Genomic DNA, 20,851 nt, shown 5'->3' with positions numbered 1-20,851 from the left:
ATATGTTTTAGTTTAAGTAATTAGCTTAGTACTTCACAAACATGGCAAGACTTCAGAATTTTTGTTGAAGTGTAAGATTTTCATATTTGAATTAAGTTAATGAAAACTATGTTATAGTTTTAGTTGGCAATAACATCACTGTTTTGACCCGTTATAATAAATTTGTAGTGTTAAAATGAGGAAATTCCACTTTTTTAAATTCATTTGTTATTAATGTGAACAATTTGTATTTTTAAATAACAAAAAATGACTGTGCCCAACTGCTGTTATTAAAAAATAATTATAAAAATACAATTTGAATTATTATATAATATTATATTATATTCATAAACTGTATAAGAACCATAAAGTGAAGTTGAAATTATGAAAAATATGAAAATAAAAATTTTAGTTAATATTTTATATTACTAGATTAGAGGTTTAGATTGAGATTTGAGAATTCAGAAAGAGTTGCAATAATGTAACTCCCATCAGTATCTTTCTCTTAATTTTCCAGTCTGATTTCAAGCCACTTACTGTGTGAACAGCTATTTCACATCACTTTACTCTAAATAGAATTGTGACAATTATTTTTTTTTTTAATTCTTGCAGACTAGACAGCTTTTGATGGAATCCAGTCTTTGGTAACAGTCATGATGAGTTTATCTCAGAAGGGCTGCTGTCCACAACAATTTAAGGTTCAGGACCACAGTGTTTAAGCTCTCTTTCTATACCTATTTGGAGAAAGGAAGAGAAAATCTCGATATACGGTGACAGCTTTAAATGTATCTATTGTATATATACAATGGTGTCCAAAATGCTGATAAAACTAGTGAAAATGCCTCTGTTTTACATTTATTTATATTTTTACCTTTTAACTTACATTCACAACAAATTGTTAAAATTAGATTTTACATCTTACTGTATATGCATTTTCAAATTTGAGTCATTTTCAATTTTGTTAACATTATGTTCATTTTCCCTGACTTTTATTTTGCACAAACATGCTCTTTTTGCTTATAGCTGCAGTCAGTCCACTCTGATTTCTGTGAATTCACAGACTATTATTGAAGCTCCAGGGTGAAAATACAAGCCTGTCCATAATGACCTTTACCTTGTCAAGGTAGAATAATCAGATTTCACTCTTTGCCTCAGCAGGCCAGCAGACAGCTCACTAAAACTCAATACACAGCAGAGCTGCTCATTTTCACCAGGCCAGACGAATAACAGGTCCAAAGGGCCCTGTCATCTAAAGCTATGTAGTCCTCATCCTGTACAGCTATGTAGTCAGCTATTATTCAATATGAAGTGCAAGCAAGCCATAGCCTTTAGTCAGAGCAGACACCATATTTAATCTGACATGAACAGTATGAGGCTGTGAGAGAGTCTATTCAATATGTCGTACTGTTGAGTACGTGGAAGTTGATCGTTCAATCAATAAAACTGAAATGTCTTTCCACAAGTTTTAAGTGGATATAAAACTCAAGAAAATATGCATTATGAAGATGTGACACAGGTGCACTATTTCCAGGTACACAACAGTGAAGCATACTAAACTTTTGTCCCTCTCATTCTCCTTTTCATTTGCGAGTCAAAATCACTGTGGTGTTTACTAAATCAGTAGTTTTAACTGGTTTGTTTTCAGGATCCAGAATAATTTATGCTGCAAAATTAAACAGTCAGATTCATATACTGCATATTTTCCACAATATGCAAAATAGACACATTTGGTTTCTAAATATCTCTTCACTCTCAGCAGTGTTATTTTAGTATACAAGATACTATTATAGGTTTTGTTAATATTTTTAATTAGATTTTTTTTTTTTTTTACATGTGACCCTGGACCACAAAATGTCATAAGGGTACATTTTTTGAATGTGAGATTTATACATCATCTAAAAGCTGGATAAATAAACATTCCATTGATGTATGGTTTGTTATGATAGGACAATATTTGGCGAACATTCTATATATTATCTATATATAGATATTGGAGGAGGAATCTGAGGGTTCCAAAAATATTGCATTTAAAGTTGTCCAATGAAGTTCTTAGCAATGCATATTACTAATCAAAAATTAAGTTTTGATATATTTATGGTAGGAATTTTACAAAATATCTTCATTGAACATGATCTTTACTTAATATCCTAATGATTTTTGGCATAAAAGAAAAAAATATAATTTTGACCCGTACAATGTATTATTGGCTATTGCTACTAATATATTTACGTGTGGCTTAAGGCTGATCTTGTCATCCAGGGTCACACACACACACACACACACACACATATATATATATATATATATATATATATATATATATATATATATATATATATATATATATATATATATATATATATTCAGATTATTTTTTTTTTTTGCCTATTTTATTAGTTTATGTTGTTTTTAAAGTGTATATATTTTAGTTATTTTAGTACAAGTTAAACTAAATAAATGAGAAATGTTGCAGTTTTGCATAAAAGTTTTTTCTTTTTTTATTGCAATAAACATTTATTACGGAAAATGTGTTCTATGGTTTTAGTGTTAGTTTTACTTTGAGATAGCTATAATAATCCTGATTCTCAGAAGCTAATAATTCAATGCACAAAATAATAAGTGATTGTCAATGCCACAAGTGAACCTGTATTTAATGTAGTCTGGGTTATATGATCTTTTACCTTCTTTTTGATTATTTTTGAGCAATTTAAAATTGTTAATTAGTAATTATAAATTGTTAAGAACCTATTTGGTTCAGGTGCCAGAGTTTGTTGTTAAAATTATAATCGTGGCTGTTGGTCACATTTTGCTGCAAATTATTTAGTGGAGACAGTCTCCAAGTAAACTTTATTGAATGATGTTATAAAAAAAAAATCAATAAGCAGATAATTCTACTTTTTTTTATTTGTCCAAAGTACATTGTTCTTTAAATGTATAATTTCCTTAAGACTGAAAATAAATTGAACGGGTTTAACCGGATTTGCTTATCTGTCAGACACCATGAAGCATTACACTCTCGGCTTTGAGAAGAGTGAAGAAACAAGCTAATCTTCCAGCAGTTCAATATTAAGTTCCCGTCACTGTCAGACTGGGCGTGAGAGAGGGAGGGGAAAGATTAGACTGTTCAGCACAGATGAACGTTAAAGTTTTATATGCCACCGGAACACATTCTCACATTGTTAATATGTGGATTAGGCCATTTCTTCCAACAGAAGTATAAATATATGAGTATAAAATGGCATAATGCAGCAGCTCTCCATTGCATTCTCGGCCTGTCTCAACATTGAGCTTGTGTTATTGTAAAAGAGGATATGAAGAGTGGCTTCTGAGATATTCAATGCTTCTAACTGATTCCAGGATCTGTGCATTAGTCTGCGTGTATTCATAGACATGCATATTCAAGGTGGCTATTGTGTCAGTAACGTTTTCATACCGAATATCAACCATGGGTTCTGTTCGGAGCGGTTTATGAGATTAAATGCTGTCATTCAGGGGAGAAACCTGAAATAATTTCACATTTTCTCCGCAATCAGTCAATTACGTTTCTCATTGCTTTCTGCATCTGTGATATCCTCCTCCTCTTTCAGTCACGAAGATGAGTTGTTTGCCACACTAAATATAAATTCAATGAATAATTTTATTTTCACATAGAGCGATATTCCACACCCCGCCAGTGTGAAGCACCACCTCTGCCCAGCCTGATGTGCATTTGAATGGATGTTTGCACCATTTTCATACTAAAACTGGTATGAAAACAAAGTCCACCAAGAATATAGAGGGAAAACATTTTATTATTCCATCAAACCCAATCATATTTACGACCCTAGGAGAGCGCTTTCCATTGCTCCCTGTGTTATTTAAAATTTCCTAAACCTGGTCTATGGCAGTACTTATTTGGCCTGCATTCTAATCTGCTCCTAATAAAGACATGCCAAGCAGAGTGTGTGAAAAACGAGCTCACCGCAGCGGTTGGCATGAGTAAGGGAGAGTGCTGGGGATAAATCAGAACGGGAGACGTTGGAGACACACAGATAATCTCAGAGTGCCGCTGTGTGTTTGGTCCTCTCCTCTCAGCTGCGGTGATATACAGTGATGGGAAATCCATGCAGACTCTCGAAAGGGCGAGATGGAGGTGACTCGTATAAATGTTTGACGTGAGCAGTTTTTCAAAATAAAAGTTTGGAATTAACACCCAAGATGAGCTCAGCAAACTCATTCACTGTCTGTCACCGGTGAAATAATGTTTATTGACGGGGAAATAATGACACTGACTCATGAGCAGGCTTACATGAAATCTGTTCCTGCAGAGCTCCTCAGAAACTTCTGTCATTTATAAAATTACCTAAATCTCAGACTCATTGCATATTCATTTATTAAATATTGTGGCTAATTTGATTATGCTTTCAACTGCTAATAAGAGCGTGGTACTCTCAGCACCATTCAGAGGGAATACTTCTCTCAAAAATGAAAATCCGCCATCATCTTGTTCTAAATCCATGTATTATTTATTAATGTACTTACTTATTTTATTTATTTCAATATTTACTTATTTCTTGAAAAACAAACTTTGTATATTTTGGTCCATATGGAAAGTGTTGTATGATATTTTTTTAGTTTTTTTTTTTTTTAATACATTTAATTAATGTATATAAGACACAGTTAAATGTGTGCGTGTGTATGTGTGTGTGTGTGTGTGTGTGTGTGTGTGTGTGTGGTATAGACTACATTTTGGGGAACAAATGTCCCCACAAGTATAGTAATGCCTAATTTGACCTAATGGAGACATTTTTTTGGTCCCTATTTTGTTTTTTTAATCTAAAAATACAGAATGTTTTCTGTGAGAGGTAGGTTTAGGGTTAGGGAGGTGTGTGTGTGTGTGTGTGTGTATTTTTATTATTTTTTGTTAATTTGTTTATGTTTTTGTAATGGAAATTACTGTCCATGTTTTATCTTCATAATGTTTGATGAATTAAATAGTGTTACAAAAATATTTACTTATTCCTTATTATTTAAAAAATATATATATATTATTTTTTTTTATTTCAAACTCAGTCGGTCCTATTTTAATTCTTTTTCTGCTTTTGAAAGCCTTCTTGGATGTTTTTGGTCATGCACACCACAGATTTTTATGTTGAAATCAGAGCAGAAAATGCATCTGGGCCTATACAATGTATTAGAAACTTTATTTAAAATGGTTCTTTTACATTATGGTGGTGCAATCTAATGCATTCAAGTCTCTCTTTTGTTTGTCTATTGTCCTGTTTGTGTGTTTCAACGTATTATAGACCACGGATGACATGGTCTCTTCAGCTGAATGCTCCAGTGACGACGAGGACTTTGCTGAGTGCGAAGGACATGCAGGTGGGCTAGGTCAGTTGAATTTTGCTTGCCTCTATGTGGTGGCCTTTCATTTGCAACTGAGGATCAGATCCTCAAAGCATCGCCTCCCCCCATGGATAGAAAAAGTGTAACTTCCTTTCCAATCCAACTCATGTACACCAATATAGAGACATGAATATAGTAGGATATCTTAATAAATATTCTAAACAAAACAGAAATAGGCATGGATTTCTAATGCTTAGTTTATTCAGTAGCCTTGAATCAGAGCTAATGTCAAATCATTCCCCTCAAACTTTTATCAAGAGCTACACTTGGCCATGGGGTTTTCCGAAGTGGTTAACATGGTCACACTGATTACTAATTTTGTCCCCAGTGCCAATTATGAGAGCATATGTACAAAATTAGTACAGAAAAGTGACATGTTCTCTGCATTGATGCTTCAAAATGTATCATATTGAGGTTTCTTTGCCATGTGATAGTGGACTGCATTTTGGCACATGATACATTTTGAGATTTCTCTTGAACTTTGCTTTCAGCCTTATAGTAGAGTGATATCTATGAGATTAATTGCTGTTGAAGCAGTCTTTTCGATTCCTTTCTGTTTCCTCATTTCAAGAGGCTTGATTTAATTTAACTTGTTGTAATAGAGAACAGATATCATCGAATTTCTGTGTACCAATTTATGTTTTGTGTCGTTATGCTTATTTTTAACGATATAATTTTGCCTCAGTGTGAACAAGTTGTTCTGCTAATATTTTCCAACCCAAATATGAAAAATACAATTCAGTGATTAGATTGATAGTGAGAAAGAGAGAGATTTGAGAGAAGTTGGGTATTGGCTTTTTTTTTTTAAACGTAATTGTAGCTTTGAGAAAATAGTCTGTCATGTCTTTTGTGAAATATGCAAATTTTTTGATTGCAGTTATGGATAATTGAAAATTTATTCCTTTGCAAATCATGATTCCAGCCAGAGAGGTCAAATGAATCTCATTATAATTTGAGTAAAACCCTACCACTTACAATAATTGGGTGTTTCTTCAACTTTGGCCACTTTTGGGTCCAAGGGGTTGATTTTTATTAAAATTAACAGATTTCAACTTTTTTCTGTGACATGAAGGTCAAGTATTTTTTTAACCATACTTTCATCATTTATTTTGATGCTTTTATTATAGATTTTATTGTTTTCCCAAAGTAGCCAAATAATCATAAACATCTAGATAATAAATATCTGCATAAATTATTTACATTTATTGAAATAAATATTATACCCAAATATATGTTTAGAAGCTTTTAGTTATTTATTTAGTTATTTATTTGCACCACAAAATGCTATGAAATGCATTATGTTATATGAAATATCAGAATATAACTTGGTTACAAATTACTGCAAGTAAACTAGCAAATGTATTTAAAAAGTCCAGAAAGCCAGATGTGCCCATAGTTAAACAAACACCCAATTATACATTTTCCATATCGGAAAAGCGAACCAGCCACAACAAGAAGTACAATGTGCCATCAGATGATTTCCAGAGGCCAAAGCCATTTCATGGCCTGTTAGTTTTATCTACTGGCCTGTAATGAGCATGCTGTCTTTCATCACAGAAATGCGCAACATGTTTATTGTGCTCCATTGGATGAAAATGCATACGTTTAAGTTTTCATGCAGACATGACAAGCTAGCGATCTGCTCTGTTTGCCTGTTCTGACCCTCTGCAATTCTCTCAAATGTCAATGCCAATTTCTTCCAAATTACATTCATCAGTTTAGCGGTTTGAGAACAATATCCATCTTTCTGGAATCTTTATGTACTCATAAAGAAAGCTATTGGCAGGGTCCCAATCATCCAGTCACGTTTACACAGAAATTCATGCCATTCTAACCTCTACATCAGTTGATGTGAAGCTGCATGAGACATTACCGCTGCAGGGGTGCGTCCTCATATTCAGTGTGTTCTGTACTGCATGTGTGGGGTACTTCCCCTTGATTTGTCTTCTTAATTTCATGAGCTTGTTCGTGATCGATGTTATTTTTGGTGAAGTCCTTATCTATTTCCCAGCTTTCCAAAAGCAACATTCCTGTCATCTCGCCTCATCTTGTTCCGCATGATATTTTGGTGTTGAAATCGATTTTTCCTCCATTTTTCTCAAGCATCTGTACCATCTGGGCTTGACCTTGAACATTGCCATTTTGATTAACAAAGCGAATAACAGGCAACAAAATCTTTTCTTGCCATCCAAAGACTTTTTAGAGCTCAAGAATTGGTGTAATCTTAAGAAAGTTGTGTTTTAAGAATGACCAGCATCCTTTAACACCCTGCCCTCTCTTCCTCCTCACCTGACAGAGCCGGTCTGCATATGAAGTAGTTTTTTAATGCAGATGGCATAGAAAGAGTTTTATTGCCACAAACCATGCGCTTCTCAGTGTCACGCTTTCTTAAGCAGCCATTTGTGGCATGTAATATGGTAGCTGCTAGTCAGAGCCATTTTCCAGACTATTCTCTCATTATTCAGTGCATGGCGCCATTTTTTGATCTCCATGCATATCCTCACCATCAGACTAACCTAAGTGCTGTACTGTATGTATGAGCCAGTTTCAACAAAGCATCATACCTCAAGCTTATGGTTGCAAAGATCTCAGCTGCATTTCCTGTACCAAATTGTGTTCCTGTCTATCAACTTGTCTGTCTTGACGTGTTGTCATGTGATTCTGTTCTCTGTTTGTAAAAAATGTTGGGTTTTCCCCTTTATCCCCTATCTGGAATTCCATAGGAGGGCTTCTGCTGATTAATGATATGCTTCCGAATCATTCTGTAGAGCAGTTCTGCTGTATCATTCTCAAATTATTTTTCTGCACACAGACCTCATTATTTTAAAGTTCATGCTTGCATGCAAACCACAAAAGTTATATTTCTGTTATGTAAAGTTGAGGATGTATTTTTAGTAAGTTGTAAATAAACCCCACACATTTTGTTTATTCTGAAACACTAAATGGGGCTCATTTTCCAAGTGTTTAAATGATTTCGGAAATACAGTATTTCCTTTTGAACAAGACAAAAGGTTAAATGAATTAGGAATCGAGGGCAAGAAGCCTCCAGAGACTCAATTATCTGTTTGACAGAAGCATCTCTCACTCTTATAGTTTATGGTTTGTATATGCAGGAATGGGTCAGTGCGGTGTATTAATATTAAAGTCGCATTGCAGATTTGTGTTGGCATGTAGTGTAATACTAATCAGTTCTAAAGAGCAAAGTTCTGCATTTCTCCAAGTGTGATTTGTTCAGGCTTATCACTGTCTCATACTGAGGCTTTTGATGAAATAATTACGGATAATTAATCAGGAATTAACAAGCTCCAGTTTTGCTTTGCAGTGATAGCAATTTGTTTGTGTCCCATGATATTTTTCTGTCATTAAAACGTCAGCTTGGCTCAAACCAGATAAAGATGAATGAAGAAAGAGATGGGTCATTCCTGTAAAGCAGTACCTTTTGAGCTCTGTAACTTTTGTAATTAAAAAAAATAATAATAATTTCTACCAAAGGGCTTGGCAGACTTTCAGAAATATGGTCAAGCTCAACAAATGAGAGAAAATTAACAGGATGCCCAACAGCATGGAAATAAAAGTAGTTTCTCGGAGAAGGAATTGAGAGTTACTGCTTACAGCTTGAGGGCTTTAACGTTTTAAACTTTTTAATCATCTTTCATGTTTTAAAGTGAGACTAAAACCACAATCAGTATAGAATTAATGTCATTTTTTATTAGTTAAGTTTAATATTGCCATTAAAAAAATAAAAAAAACTATGAGTTTATTGTTGTATCCATTATATTATAATTAAACATGCACTGCCATTCAAAAGTTTTAGATCAGTGTTTAATTTTTTTTTTTGAAATAAATTAATACTCTTAATCAGCAGATATGACACTGAAGACATTTTATAATGTTAAAAAAGATTTCTAAATGCTGTTCTTTTGGACTTTCTATCTTCAAAGAATCATTTAGAAGAATATGTATGACAGTTTCCACAAAAAAAATAACAATAAAAATATTAAGCCCCATGTTCATTAACTGCGTAGTAAGAATGACCTAAGAAACATTTTGTCATTCTCTGCTCACCTTCATGTTGTTTAAAACCAGTATTAAACACAAAATTACAAATATTTTCCTTAAAAGTGGTCCACACTATACTCCAAGACTTCTGAAGCCATATAATAACTTTTTTCTGTAATAAATAGATCAAAATTAGACATAACTAAATATGGCTCCTATAAAGTCTATGAGAAAAATGCTGTGTCTCTGAATTGTATTTATAGGACTCATTTTTCTTCCTAATATGAACACCAGATGGCATTATATGCTGCACTCCTCATTTTAGATCCACACAATACTAAGAAATTCCCAAAAGATGCATATGTAATGAGCTGGATTTTAGTTATTCACCTGATTCATGCAGATATCTACTTTTTAAGAATAAGAGTAGCTTGTTTTGTCATGCTGATTAGACAGAGGTGAGCGTCTTTTTAGACTCAAAAGCAATTAGGTGCCGTTGGAAAGCAGGAAATGAATAAAAAAAAAAAAAACGGTAGAACAAAGGAAAGAATGGTCCAGATTAGAGAGCCAGTATTGCTTGGCCCCCATCCTGTGCCAAGAGAGAGGGAGCTGTTTTTATCACAGGCCTGCAGGTGGCCGTTCAGCATTGGAGCTCCTGTTTAATTACCTATCCATAATAGTGCAACCAGAGATAAGAACACACTAGACAGCCGACACTGAGATACACCTCTTGTGTTAGAAGAGTTTTGAATAGTCTCACTTTGCAAAAATACTCGATGCGTTACAGTGTTTGCATTCTAACGGGGCACCTTACCGCATAGATGTACACTCTTGTCAGGTGCCGTCAGTCAGTTTAATTACATGTACATTATTAACAGAATGTGTGTGTTGTAATTAGTTGAAACAAGTCAGTCTGGTGGTACACTAAAAACCGTCACAGCCTTGAGCATTAAAGGCCCGTTCACACACCAAGAACGATAAAAGTTAAAATTATACTTTAAAAGTATAGCAGAGTCCACACCACAACAATAACCATAACAGCACAGAGGAATGATATTGCTTAAATAACTTTCAAAACCATTTTTTTGTTTTTTTCAGCTAATGGATTGTAAAAACTTTGACAGCCAATCAGAGAGCTTTAAAGAGCTTGAGCAGTTAAAGCAGCAGGTGACATAACTGCAGCTTATATTAAATAGACAGTTATTGAGTGTGAACGAGTCTTAACTCATTTAGTCAGCCCTCTGTATTGGAATGTCATGATTTCCTAACATGTACTACACTGGTATATAATGTTGGATAAAATAAATATTCCCGGTATCAGTATATTACAAGTAATCATTTAAAGTGTCACATATATTGACACATTGTTCTAATCTATCAATCAAAAGGAAGTCAAATTGACAGTTAAATTGACAGTATTTATAAAGGAGTATTATATATTTTAAGAATCTTATACTTTCATTCATTACTGCTTTCTCCACAATAGTAGTCATTGTGTGGTTTCATTGTTTTTAATTATTTTTTAGAGGAACGTATTTGTTATTTTCTATTAGAATGGAAAGTATAGATTTTAGATGATTAGATTATGTTCTAATTTAACATACCATAAGTTAATACTGTTCGCACTAAAGTTTTTAGAGAGTTTATTTCTGTTTTCATCTATCTTGAACCCTCTTGTGGAATTCCTCAATCAGTACTCTGCTGCTTTTGAACCAAAGTCTGTGGGTACCATCCATGATTCTGAGATTTAATGACTTTACTGATATAAAAAAACGAGGAATCTGCTCTGGATTTTTCAGCAGTGTGCCACAAAAGCAAACAGACAAACATCTGTGACCTACAGGCCCTGGTTAAAAGGCTTCTTTGACCTCGCTTAACCTTTGATGTCTGATTTGACCCCCAGCTTGCTGTGTTGTTTGTCTACTCTCCCTAAATGCAACTTACTTTACGCATGCGTCAACATCTTGCAGTAAAAAAAACTTAACCCATTTTCAGCCAATTTTCCTCTCTCTTTGACATACATCCAGACTGCACGCCTGTTACATGTTTAAGACTAACAATGACAGATATATTTGTCTTTGGGTCACATGACAGAGGTAGCAGTTGTCTGTTAAACTGTCCCTCTCGATTGTGTCTGTTTTATAGTTTGTGCATCTGGTTGTAGTGTGTGAAAATTAGAATTGCTTTGTTCTTTCGTCTCTGGGAATTTTGTCTTTTTAGTTTACACACTCAAATCAATTTCATTTTTTTTTTTTGTTGGTTACCATTTTTTGACTAGCTGAATTTTTGGGTTCAAAATTAGTGGTGAATTTTTTACTAGATGTGAATATCAAATCACAATTATCATTCATTTGATAACGTGTTTTGATTTTTGGTCTTCTTTTTTAGATTTGGAACTAATTCAATGAAAATTCCATGTGCTTACAGTGATAAATCATCAAAATCATTTTTAAATCGAAAGAATCACATCAAGAACAAAATTGCACTGCCTCAAATGCAAAAACAACCCAATTTGATTAAAAAAAATAGCAAATAAATAACAAAAAAGGCACATGATGGTCAATGAAAAGGTTCCAGATCTTGATACACTTCTTGTTTTTTCAAATTTTGAGAGTTTATCTTGATGAACAATTGACGTTTTACGAATGTTTCCAAACTGCATGGCGAAGAAGTTGCAGTTTAGGGTTTGTCAGATTGTCAGTGTTAGAGTTTTGTTCTTTTTCGTAGATGGGCATGTATATGCTCATTGTTTGTATATCCCCATCCCTTCCTTACAGCCAAAAACGTTAATGCTGCCCGACCGCTTCGTACTGCCTATACATGGACATGGCAACTGACTTACACAATCACCCCCATCATCATCTCCTATGTAGTATGTTCATAGGTCCAATTCCCTTGTCACAACCCCTCCCCACTTCCTCCCCCCCTCTAGCTATGGTAAAATATGTACAGTCATCCATTCACTCAAACCTAAAGATTAAAACCAATCTAAGCAAAAAGTTTAATTACTAGAATGTAGATATTTATTTAACAACAACAAAAAAGAAATGCTATGTAAATCAAAGGCTCAAATATGTATAGTTTTTGTAAGAAAACTGGATTATATATCAAAGTAACAACAAAAGAGAATAATGGTGAAGTTTATTTTTCATGTTATGTGGTGTGGATGTATGTGTTGTTGCCTCCCTGTACTCTCTCATGTGGGAAACAAAAATATATATCTAACCAGAAACACAATGACAGTCATTTTGTATTCACAAAGAAAAAACCTGTCCAAGAACATTCTTACACAACTTTCTTTTGTACGTTTTTTTTCTTCATGCCAAAATCATGCGGGCAATTTGTTGATGTAAGTTGACAAATAAAATTATGATATGCTTATGTGTTTATGTCTATAATATGTATGCCATTTATGCTTGTTTAAATTTTTAATATAATGAGATCAAGAATTTCTGATCTCGATTTGCTAAATTATACAGTTGATGTTTATATTGCCTGTTTGTCAGTACTGTATTGTGAGCTATGACTAGTTATTAAGAACTTATGATACTGGCTTTGGTTTAGTTTTGTTGTTATTAAAGTCTGCCTCTTTAAGTTCTTTTGATTTTGAATTTTATTTTTATGCAAGTCTTACTACAAACCTGATGGCAGTTTATCTTTCATTTGCAATGACAGTCTGAATACCTAGCAGGTGGAAAGCAGAAAAAAACTTCAATGTCCATGAAATTGAACTTTTTGTTTTTGTTGCATGGCAGATACACCAAATTGTTTTTCTTCTAGTATTAGAATCCCTCCTAACTTTCTGAATAGCAACATGTTACAGCTACACAAATAACTGACTATCTTACTGCTACTGTACTGTAGCATTTTAACATACAGAAAGCAGCATTCATTGTATTCCTTATTACTTAGATTTAGTTATTACTTATTATGTATTCGATTTAGCGATTTCTTATTACTTAGATTAAAGCCTTGACATTCGGAAATCAACCATATTCAATAAATAATTAGAGAAATCATTCAGCTGTCATTGCATTATGGAGACAGTAGCTGCCATTAGGAGGTCATTCAAAAGGCAAGAGTCAGTGCACTGCTGGGGAGCCACATCTTCCATCACACATGTGTGTATATATATATAGAGAGAGATGTTTTTCTACAAAAATATGCAAGCTGTTGACATTGTTTCACTTCTTATAAAACAGATGAAACCATCATAAGGTGAGACTTCATAGCTTATAAAATTATTTTCTTATGTACTGTACAGTATGCTATTTCTTCTGACAATAGGAAATTATTCATTCATACCTTTTTTTAACTATGCAAAATACTATTCAAAAATTTCAATATTTTTACAATAAGGATGCGATTCAGTAAGTTACAGCATTTATTAGTCTTGATTCATGTTCATTTGTATATTGTTTATTACTAGTTCATGTTGAAATGCATGAGCTTATCCTAACAAACACAACTTTTATGTTAAAATTTTAAATGTTTTAGTAGCAATTAACATTATATGTGATTCATATTAGTATTGTTAGCTAGGGCTGTGATAATAAATCGATGCATCGCAATCGAAATCTTTCTGAAATCTATTCTGAGCTTAATTTTACATTTTTAACCACACACTCAAATGCTCATGAAGAAGAGCACTTGTGCACTTGTGCACTTTATAATGTGAGAATAATGTAAACACAGCCCACTGTGAACACCCTTGTAATTTGCTACAACTTTTTCGACTTCACTTTATGAATGATTATTTTAGGTTCAAGTGTGTGTAAGGAATTGAAAGCAAGCAGAGTATGACTGTTTCTAAAGCATGCAGTGCCATTTGCTGTTAAAAACTAAGCTCAGAATCGATTAGAGAGAAAATCACGATGCAGTAGGAAAATCTCAGAATCGGTGCAGTATCATTTCTCAACTGGCTATGCGTCAATTTATTTTCCTAGCCCTATTGTTAGCCCATGTTAATTATTCACACAACTTCAAATAGTTTGCAAACCAGCTCACCCACAAAGACCTGTCAAGTCCTTTTGATGCCAACTTATAATCATTTATGTTCAATATTGGTTCGCTTTTGTCTTTTATTTATTTATTTATTTGTTGTTAGTTTTTTTTTTTTTTTTTTTTTTTTTTTTTTTTTGTACGTTCTGCCTTGTATCCGTTAGTGTTTTTTAACCAGTTTTTGAGACTAACTTGCCTCGTGTCTGTGTTCAATTGTAGGAGGCGAATTAGTTTTCCCAGTACTTGTAAAGGATCCCTTAGAGCTCCCCTCTGTAGCCACTCGTACACCCTCCATCCCCTTTCCCCCAACCCTCCGCCCCCACCTCACCATTATTGAGACCACCAAAGAGTCCCTGTCCATGGCCACTGAGGCGGGGGTACCTTGCTTGTCGGACCGAGGCAGCGATGATTGTGATGATGATGATGATGATGGCTTGATGATATCTGGGTATGGCTCTGGGGAAGCATACGACTCTAACCTGCCCCCTACTGATGATGAAGATTTTTACACCACCTTCTCCTTGGTAACAGATAAGACCTTGTCTTCGTCGACCTTTGAAGGTGGCTACAAAGCTCACGCGCCTAAGTGGGGATCCAAGGACTTTAAACCTAACAAAGTCTCCGATTCTGGTAGGACTACTACCACATCTTTTTCCCCCAAGCTGAGCCGCTCCACAACCACGTCCACGCCACCCAAACTGCCCGCGGGCAAAATGAATCACAGGGAGCTAAAGCCCCAGCCCGACATAGTCTTGCTTCCATTGCCCACTTCCTATGAGGTAGACAACACAAAGCTGAAGAGTCCATTAATAACTTCCCCCATGTTCCGTAATGTACCCACAGCAATCCCCACGGAGCCGGGCATCAGGCGGGTTCCGGGGGCCTCCGAGGTGGTCCGTGAATCTAGCAGCACCACCGGAATGGTCGTCGGGATAGTTGCCGCTGCCGCTTTATGCATCCTAATTCTGCTGTACGCCATGTATAAGTACAGAAACAGGGACGAGGGATCCTACCAAGTGGATGAGACCAGGAATTACATAACCAACTCAGCGCAGAGCAATGGAGCAGTCATGAAGGACAAGCAGCAGAGTGCAAAAAGCGGCAACAAGAAACAGAAAAACAAGGACAAGGAGTACTACGTGTGAGAATGTCGCCCGTCGCTTTGACAGAACTTTGAACTGTTGGGCGCTGCGCCGAGAGAGGGCAACAGGAGCCGAACCCCGGCGCCGCGCCGAGAAGGCGAACTCTGACGCGAACTGTACCATAAAGCACACTTACAACTGTAAGCATACTGCGAAGGTAAAATAGCAAACATTAGTGACCTTATTCCTCTATCTGGTCGGAGACGTTATCAATGTAGAATATTCCACAGCTACATCATAATCCTAAGTGACTTTTAGAGGTATGTGAACCTTGGCGTAAATCTTGTTTTTCTTTTCTTTTGTAACTCTGTAAAAAATAAAAATAAAAAAAGAGGAGAACGTTTCAAGCATGTAAGAGACACATAGTGCTGACGTCCGTAACGAAAGTGGGACCCAAAAAATGTTGTTCACGCGAAAAAAGGACTCCTGCCAACAAAATAAATAAATGAATAAATATATATATAAATATATATATAAATTCTATATATGAGAAATTTGTATTGTTTATATACATTACATGTGGTGTCTTATCATTTTTTGCTCTCTGCAAAAAGAAGAAAAACACGATGTAATAAACGAAGACCGGTCACCGAGGCTCTGACAGCACAGCACTGTTATGATTTCCAGCTGAAACTGATCATTCTAATTGTACAACCAACTGTATTGCAAATGTGTGAGTTTCCAGAAAGACAGTGACGTTTCCTTGTCTCAGTAAAGCGACTGATTGTAGTGCATGCCATGCCATCCTTCGCTTCGATCACGTCCGCCCACCGGGCCGACCCGATCATCAGATAGACCTCTCGTCCCTCAAAGTGACTCGACAAGGAAACGGGCCGCAGATTGGAACTGTTTCAACCGTATGTATGTTGGTCCATTTGCTCTCGTCTCTTTTTTATACAGCCGTCTGGTGCAGACTGGCCCAGTGCTATGATACTGTTAAAGGATGTCTATATGAAAATAAATCTAATGTGAAAAGTGTGAAAAAAAAATCTATCTGTTGTCACAGTCGACTGTGTCGAACGAGAAATTTGTTTACATATTTTATTACATGATAGCGGTTGTACTTTGTAGGTAGATGATGTACATATGAACCTAAGTTGTATTTTTTTTAGTAATTCTATTGTACAGAGAGATCATTTGATTGATTTATTCAGTGTGTTTCATGCCGAAAAATCAGACACTGTCGACTCATGGGAAGCACGAAAAATATATATAAAGTACACACAGGTTTTGTAAGGACAAGCAGAGAATATTGTTAGATTAGAGGTCTAATCTTTCTCGCAGATGTTTCTAAATCTAAGCATGGATATTTGACTACTTGAAGCTGTCGATGAAATACAAGTCATACTTCTTAATTGTACCAAGGTTTCCTTGTTATCAGTTGTTTTATTTATAGACGAATCAAAGAAATATGTAATAAAGACAGACTAATATGTATACAGACATGCAGCTCAGATAATTTACGCCGTGTGTTTCTTACCTTAATGTCTTAATATAAGTGGCCTGGACTGCAAGTAAGCCCTGTCGCATTCACGCAATCTTTTTCCATTTTTATTCGTAATCATGTATATTTTGCCATTTTTTATATATGTTTGTTAATTACCGTACCATAAATATGATGTCAAGATGTGCCCATGTTATTTTTTAATCTTCATTTTCTGTTCAACCTCATGTGTGCTTTTATTATTTTCATTTATGACATCATAGTCATGTAGCTTCGCTTCAGACAATATTTGACGATGATCTATAATAAAACATTCCATGGAGGTTGATCATATACGAGTTGTCTTAATGAGCTCATATCTAAACTCTCTTCAGCATGTGCGGCCATACATATTTTTTTGTAATTCATCACGCTGGACAGCACACTTTAATTTCCTGTTCTGTTTGTACCTTTTTAATGTTTTCAAGAAACTTGGGTCTGAGATATGCCTTTCCTACCATGCTTTTAATGGATTAAATGCCTTACTTTGTTTTTAGCGCAGGAAAGGTGAGGTCATCGTTTGTTATACAGAAAGATGACTGCATTTCAGTAGCCAGTCAGAGAGTAACAATGAATCAATATCCATCAGGATTTTCTTGGGAGACGCAGATTTATATAAAACTCTGTACCCACAATGACCTGTTAACAGCATAGGAGCAGAGATCTTGAGCACAAAATATTTCTCTTTTAGTTACCAAGGCAACACAAAGGTACAAATCAGAAGCTGTGACTTCTGCTGGAGTTTAATTGTTTCATTATACATGGTAATTAAAGTATGCCTGACTATAAACGAGGATGTCTAATATGCTATTGTTCTAGAGCAAGTACAATGTTTGAAATCCTGACTAGGAACAAAAGCATCAACTTCTGCTTGCATGCAACATAAAAACTGACAGATCGATGACAACACATCATGCATGTCTACAAATAGTGAGAAGGTGAGAAATGGTGACTTGTTTTAGGATAACATTAAAATGCAGATTAATCATTGAAACAAATATGTGAGCCTGGACCAGAAAACCAGTCTTAAGTCGCTGGGGTATATTTGTAGCAAAAGCCAAAAATACATTGTATGGGTCAAAATTATTGATTTTTATTTAATGCCAAAAATCATTAGGATATTAACTAAAGATCATGTTCCATGAAGATTTTTTGTAAATTTCCTACTGAAAATATATTAAAACATATTTTTTAGTAATATGCATTGCTAAGAACTTCATCTGGACAACTTTAAAGGCGATTTTCTTAATATTTAGATTTTTTGCACCCTCAGATTCCAGATATTCAAATAGTTGTATCTCGGCCAAATATTGTCCTATCCTAACAAACCATGCATCAATGGAAAGCTTATTCAGATGATGTATAAATCTCCATTTCGAAAATTGACCCTTATGACTGGTTTTGTGGTCCAGGGTCACATATAAATGTTCAATTCGATTTCAGGTTCATCGGATGTTTTCAGTTTTGTTGGATCACCTCATACTGACAGCCATTTGGAGCAACAAAGTGATTAGAAGTCATTCATTTTCAATACAGTTTCCAGCTTCATGGGTTACAATGACTTGAGAGATTGGATGCAAAAACAGTTTAAGCAAGTTTATGCAGTTGAGCAGCAAATACACCAGTGGTCACTTTTAACTGATTCATTGTTATTTTTTGTACAGTCAGTACATCTAATTTGTGTTTTGATTTTTAAATGCTTGAATACTTAGTGTATATAGGTCATGACTGAAATCATCCTGCAATAAGAACACCTAACTACAGTGACCTCTAATAAAGTCACTATGAACAAGCATTTTTTTTTTCTTTCCAGGTGCTGACCATAAGCCCATATGTGTAAAAAGAGCTGTTTGATCACACCCACCCATTCTTATGATTTTCAGGTGGTGGAGCAGTGAAAGAGATTTGCAAGATGCTTTTTCTTCTTTTTAACAACTGAATGGTGAATTTACTAAGTGCCACTTTTGTGTGTACTGTGGTATTTTAGCATATTTTTCACTAACCATCCAGTCTAGCCTGGTGCAAAATGTGCTGAAATAGTGCTGTTAAATTTTCATTGTCATTTATTTTCTAAAGTAAGCTCACACAATTCTGATACTCTACCACAATTAATGCATGCTTTTGTGACCATGTTTGCATCGTTACCTACAAATATCATGTCAAAAATTTAATTTGTTTTAATTTGTTCATCAAGGTCATGCCATCACTTCACATCTTGCAGTAAAAAAAAAAGAATACCACAATGTAAACCGATGTTAGAAATGTCTTGCAGAAGGCCAATTATTTTGACCAGTTCAAAGAGTTTAACCACTTATATTACCTTTGCCCAGGTATATCTGATATTCTCTTTAGCTTCAAGCCTCACTCTTACAGACAGAGCACAGAAGTTGCTCTAAATAAAAGAGGAGCGTGAAATGTACAATTTCGTAATGAACATCTTATTACACGGGTGGCTGGATTATTGAACCACACTGACTGAGGAAAACTGTTTTCTGGGTAAAGAGAACGTTAATTAAAATTCTACAAAGGCTTAAAATTCAATAATCCCTCCTCAACTTCCAGATAAATTCTGCTGATTGGGACCATTCATCAAAACAGACTGGTCGAAATTAGTCCTTCCTTTTCTGTAGGAAAGACTTTTGACTGGGAATCTAATCTAACTGCTTTTGCAGTTTAATCCTGTTGTCAGTAAATATAAAGGAATTGTAATGAATTTGCATGTTTAGTATGTTGTATCAGTGGCTCAGCCATAAAATCTAATGATGACACCAGATTTAATCAGATTTTGATTGATCGGCGGAAGAACAGAACTACACAACATACCATAATTGTACTACATGTACATATATTAAGCTAACTGTCATGCAGTAAATATCATTCAACATATTAACATCCTTATGATGAGACTGACAGGTCATGCAAGGGCATCTGGGATCAGTATCACCTGATTGCTTGATGCTGATGTTTCCTTGAGAAAAATGAAAGTGAGTTTTATTCACTATTAAGTGTGCTCTTTCTTACTTCACAGGAGTTTTCAAGAATTTCCATTGAGTTACCTATTAAATGATTACAGTGTTTATGTTGTGCAATTATTATGTTAATCAGTACTGCTCTGTAATGTATATATTTTTACAAATCCGAAATCATGAACAGCCTGCTGGTAAATGTCATATATAAACCATGCTGCCAAAAAGAAAGAAAAAAACTTTTTTCATCAACAGCCATGCATAATACAACAAAATATGTATTATAAATGACTGATTACGGGGGCCTCTTAAAAGTGAAATGAGCTTTATTGTAATGGATCATTTTCCCTATCTGCTGCCTTTGAAGGGTTTTGAAATGTTTGTTCTTGTGATGCCAGCAGCCTAAGCCACTGTTGCTGTTGTTCCAGAGTGATTAGTGACATGAAATTTACAGCTCACAGACAATTGCGCCCATGAGCAAAGATGACAGAATTCAGCTCACCTCTGGGGAATCATGCACCAGCTGAACTACTATCACTGAGATGAGCGGGAATGCTAACACATATAGTTTTACGAGTATTATAGACCTCCTTGATGATACCCATAAAACATACTGTAGCATACACTGTCCCATTCGAGTTGACATCCTGTGCAAGACATCAGTGGGAAAAAACATTGATTTTTGGAACAAATGCATCACTATAATGGTAGATAGAGATTTATGTATGACACAAATAACCCAGAACTCATAATATTGCGATTTATAACATCTAATAATAGACTTATGGTAAGTCCATTAGTGACCCTAAACATCAAAACCAGTCTTAAGTATCAATTTTTCGAATTGTATATATCGAATGATATATCTGAAAGCTGAATAAATAAGTTTTCCATTG

General features: G+C 34.9%; 1 protein-coding gene across 26 annotated transcripts in view; it reads left to right on the top strand.

The window, feature by feature from the left end:
- The window catches only part of LOC109057157 (neurexin-3a), a 270,223-nt gene extending 253,274 nt beyond the window's left edge, over positions 1-16,949 (top strand). For 11 of the 26 annotated variants that reach the window (XM_042742019.1, XM_042742011.1, XM_042742014.1 and 8 more), the window contains 2 exons: positions 5,265-5,349; positions 14,584-16,949. In XM_042742019.1, the coding sequence (XP_042597953.1) occupies positions 5,265-5,349; positions 14,584-15,509 (1,011 nt within the window). In that variant the 3' untranslated portion in view covers positions 15,510-16,949. Of the gene's footprint in view, positions 1-5,264; positions 5,350-12,140; positions 12,712-14,583 lie in introns of those variants that run through there. The other 15 variants (XM_042742028.1, XM_042742025.1, XM_042742024.1 and 12 more) reach the window with 6 other exon arrangements.
- The last annotated feature ends 3,902 nt before the right edge of the window (positions 16,950-20,851 follow it).

The sequence above is a fragment of the Cyprinus carpio genome, chromosome B17, assembly GCF_018340385.1.
Source record: "Cyprinus carpio isolate SPL01 chromosome B17, ASM1834038v1, whole genome shotgun sequence".
NCBI classification, from domain to species: domain Eukaryota; kingdom Metazoa; phylum Chordata; class Actinopteri; order Cypriniformes; family Cyprinidae; genus Cyprinus; species Cyprinus carpio.
Note: the sequence above shows the minus strand (reverse complement) of the source record. Positions and strands in the feature narration are given on the sequence as shown.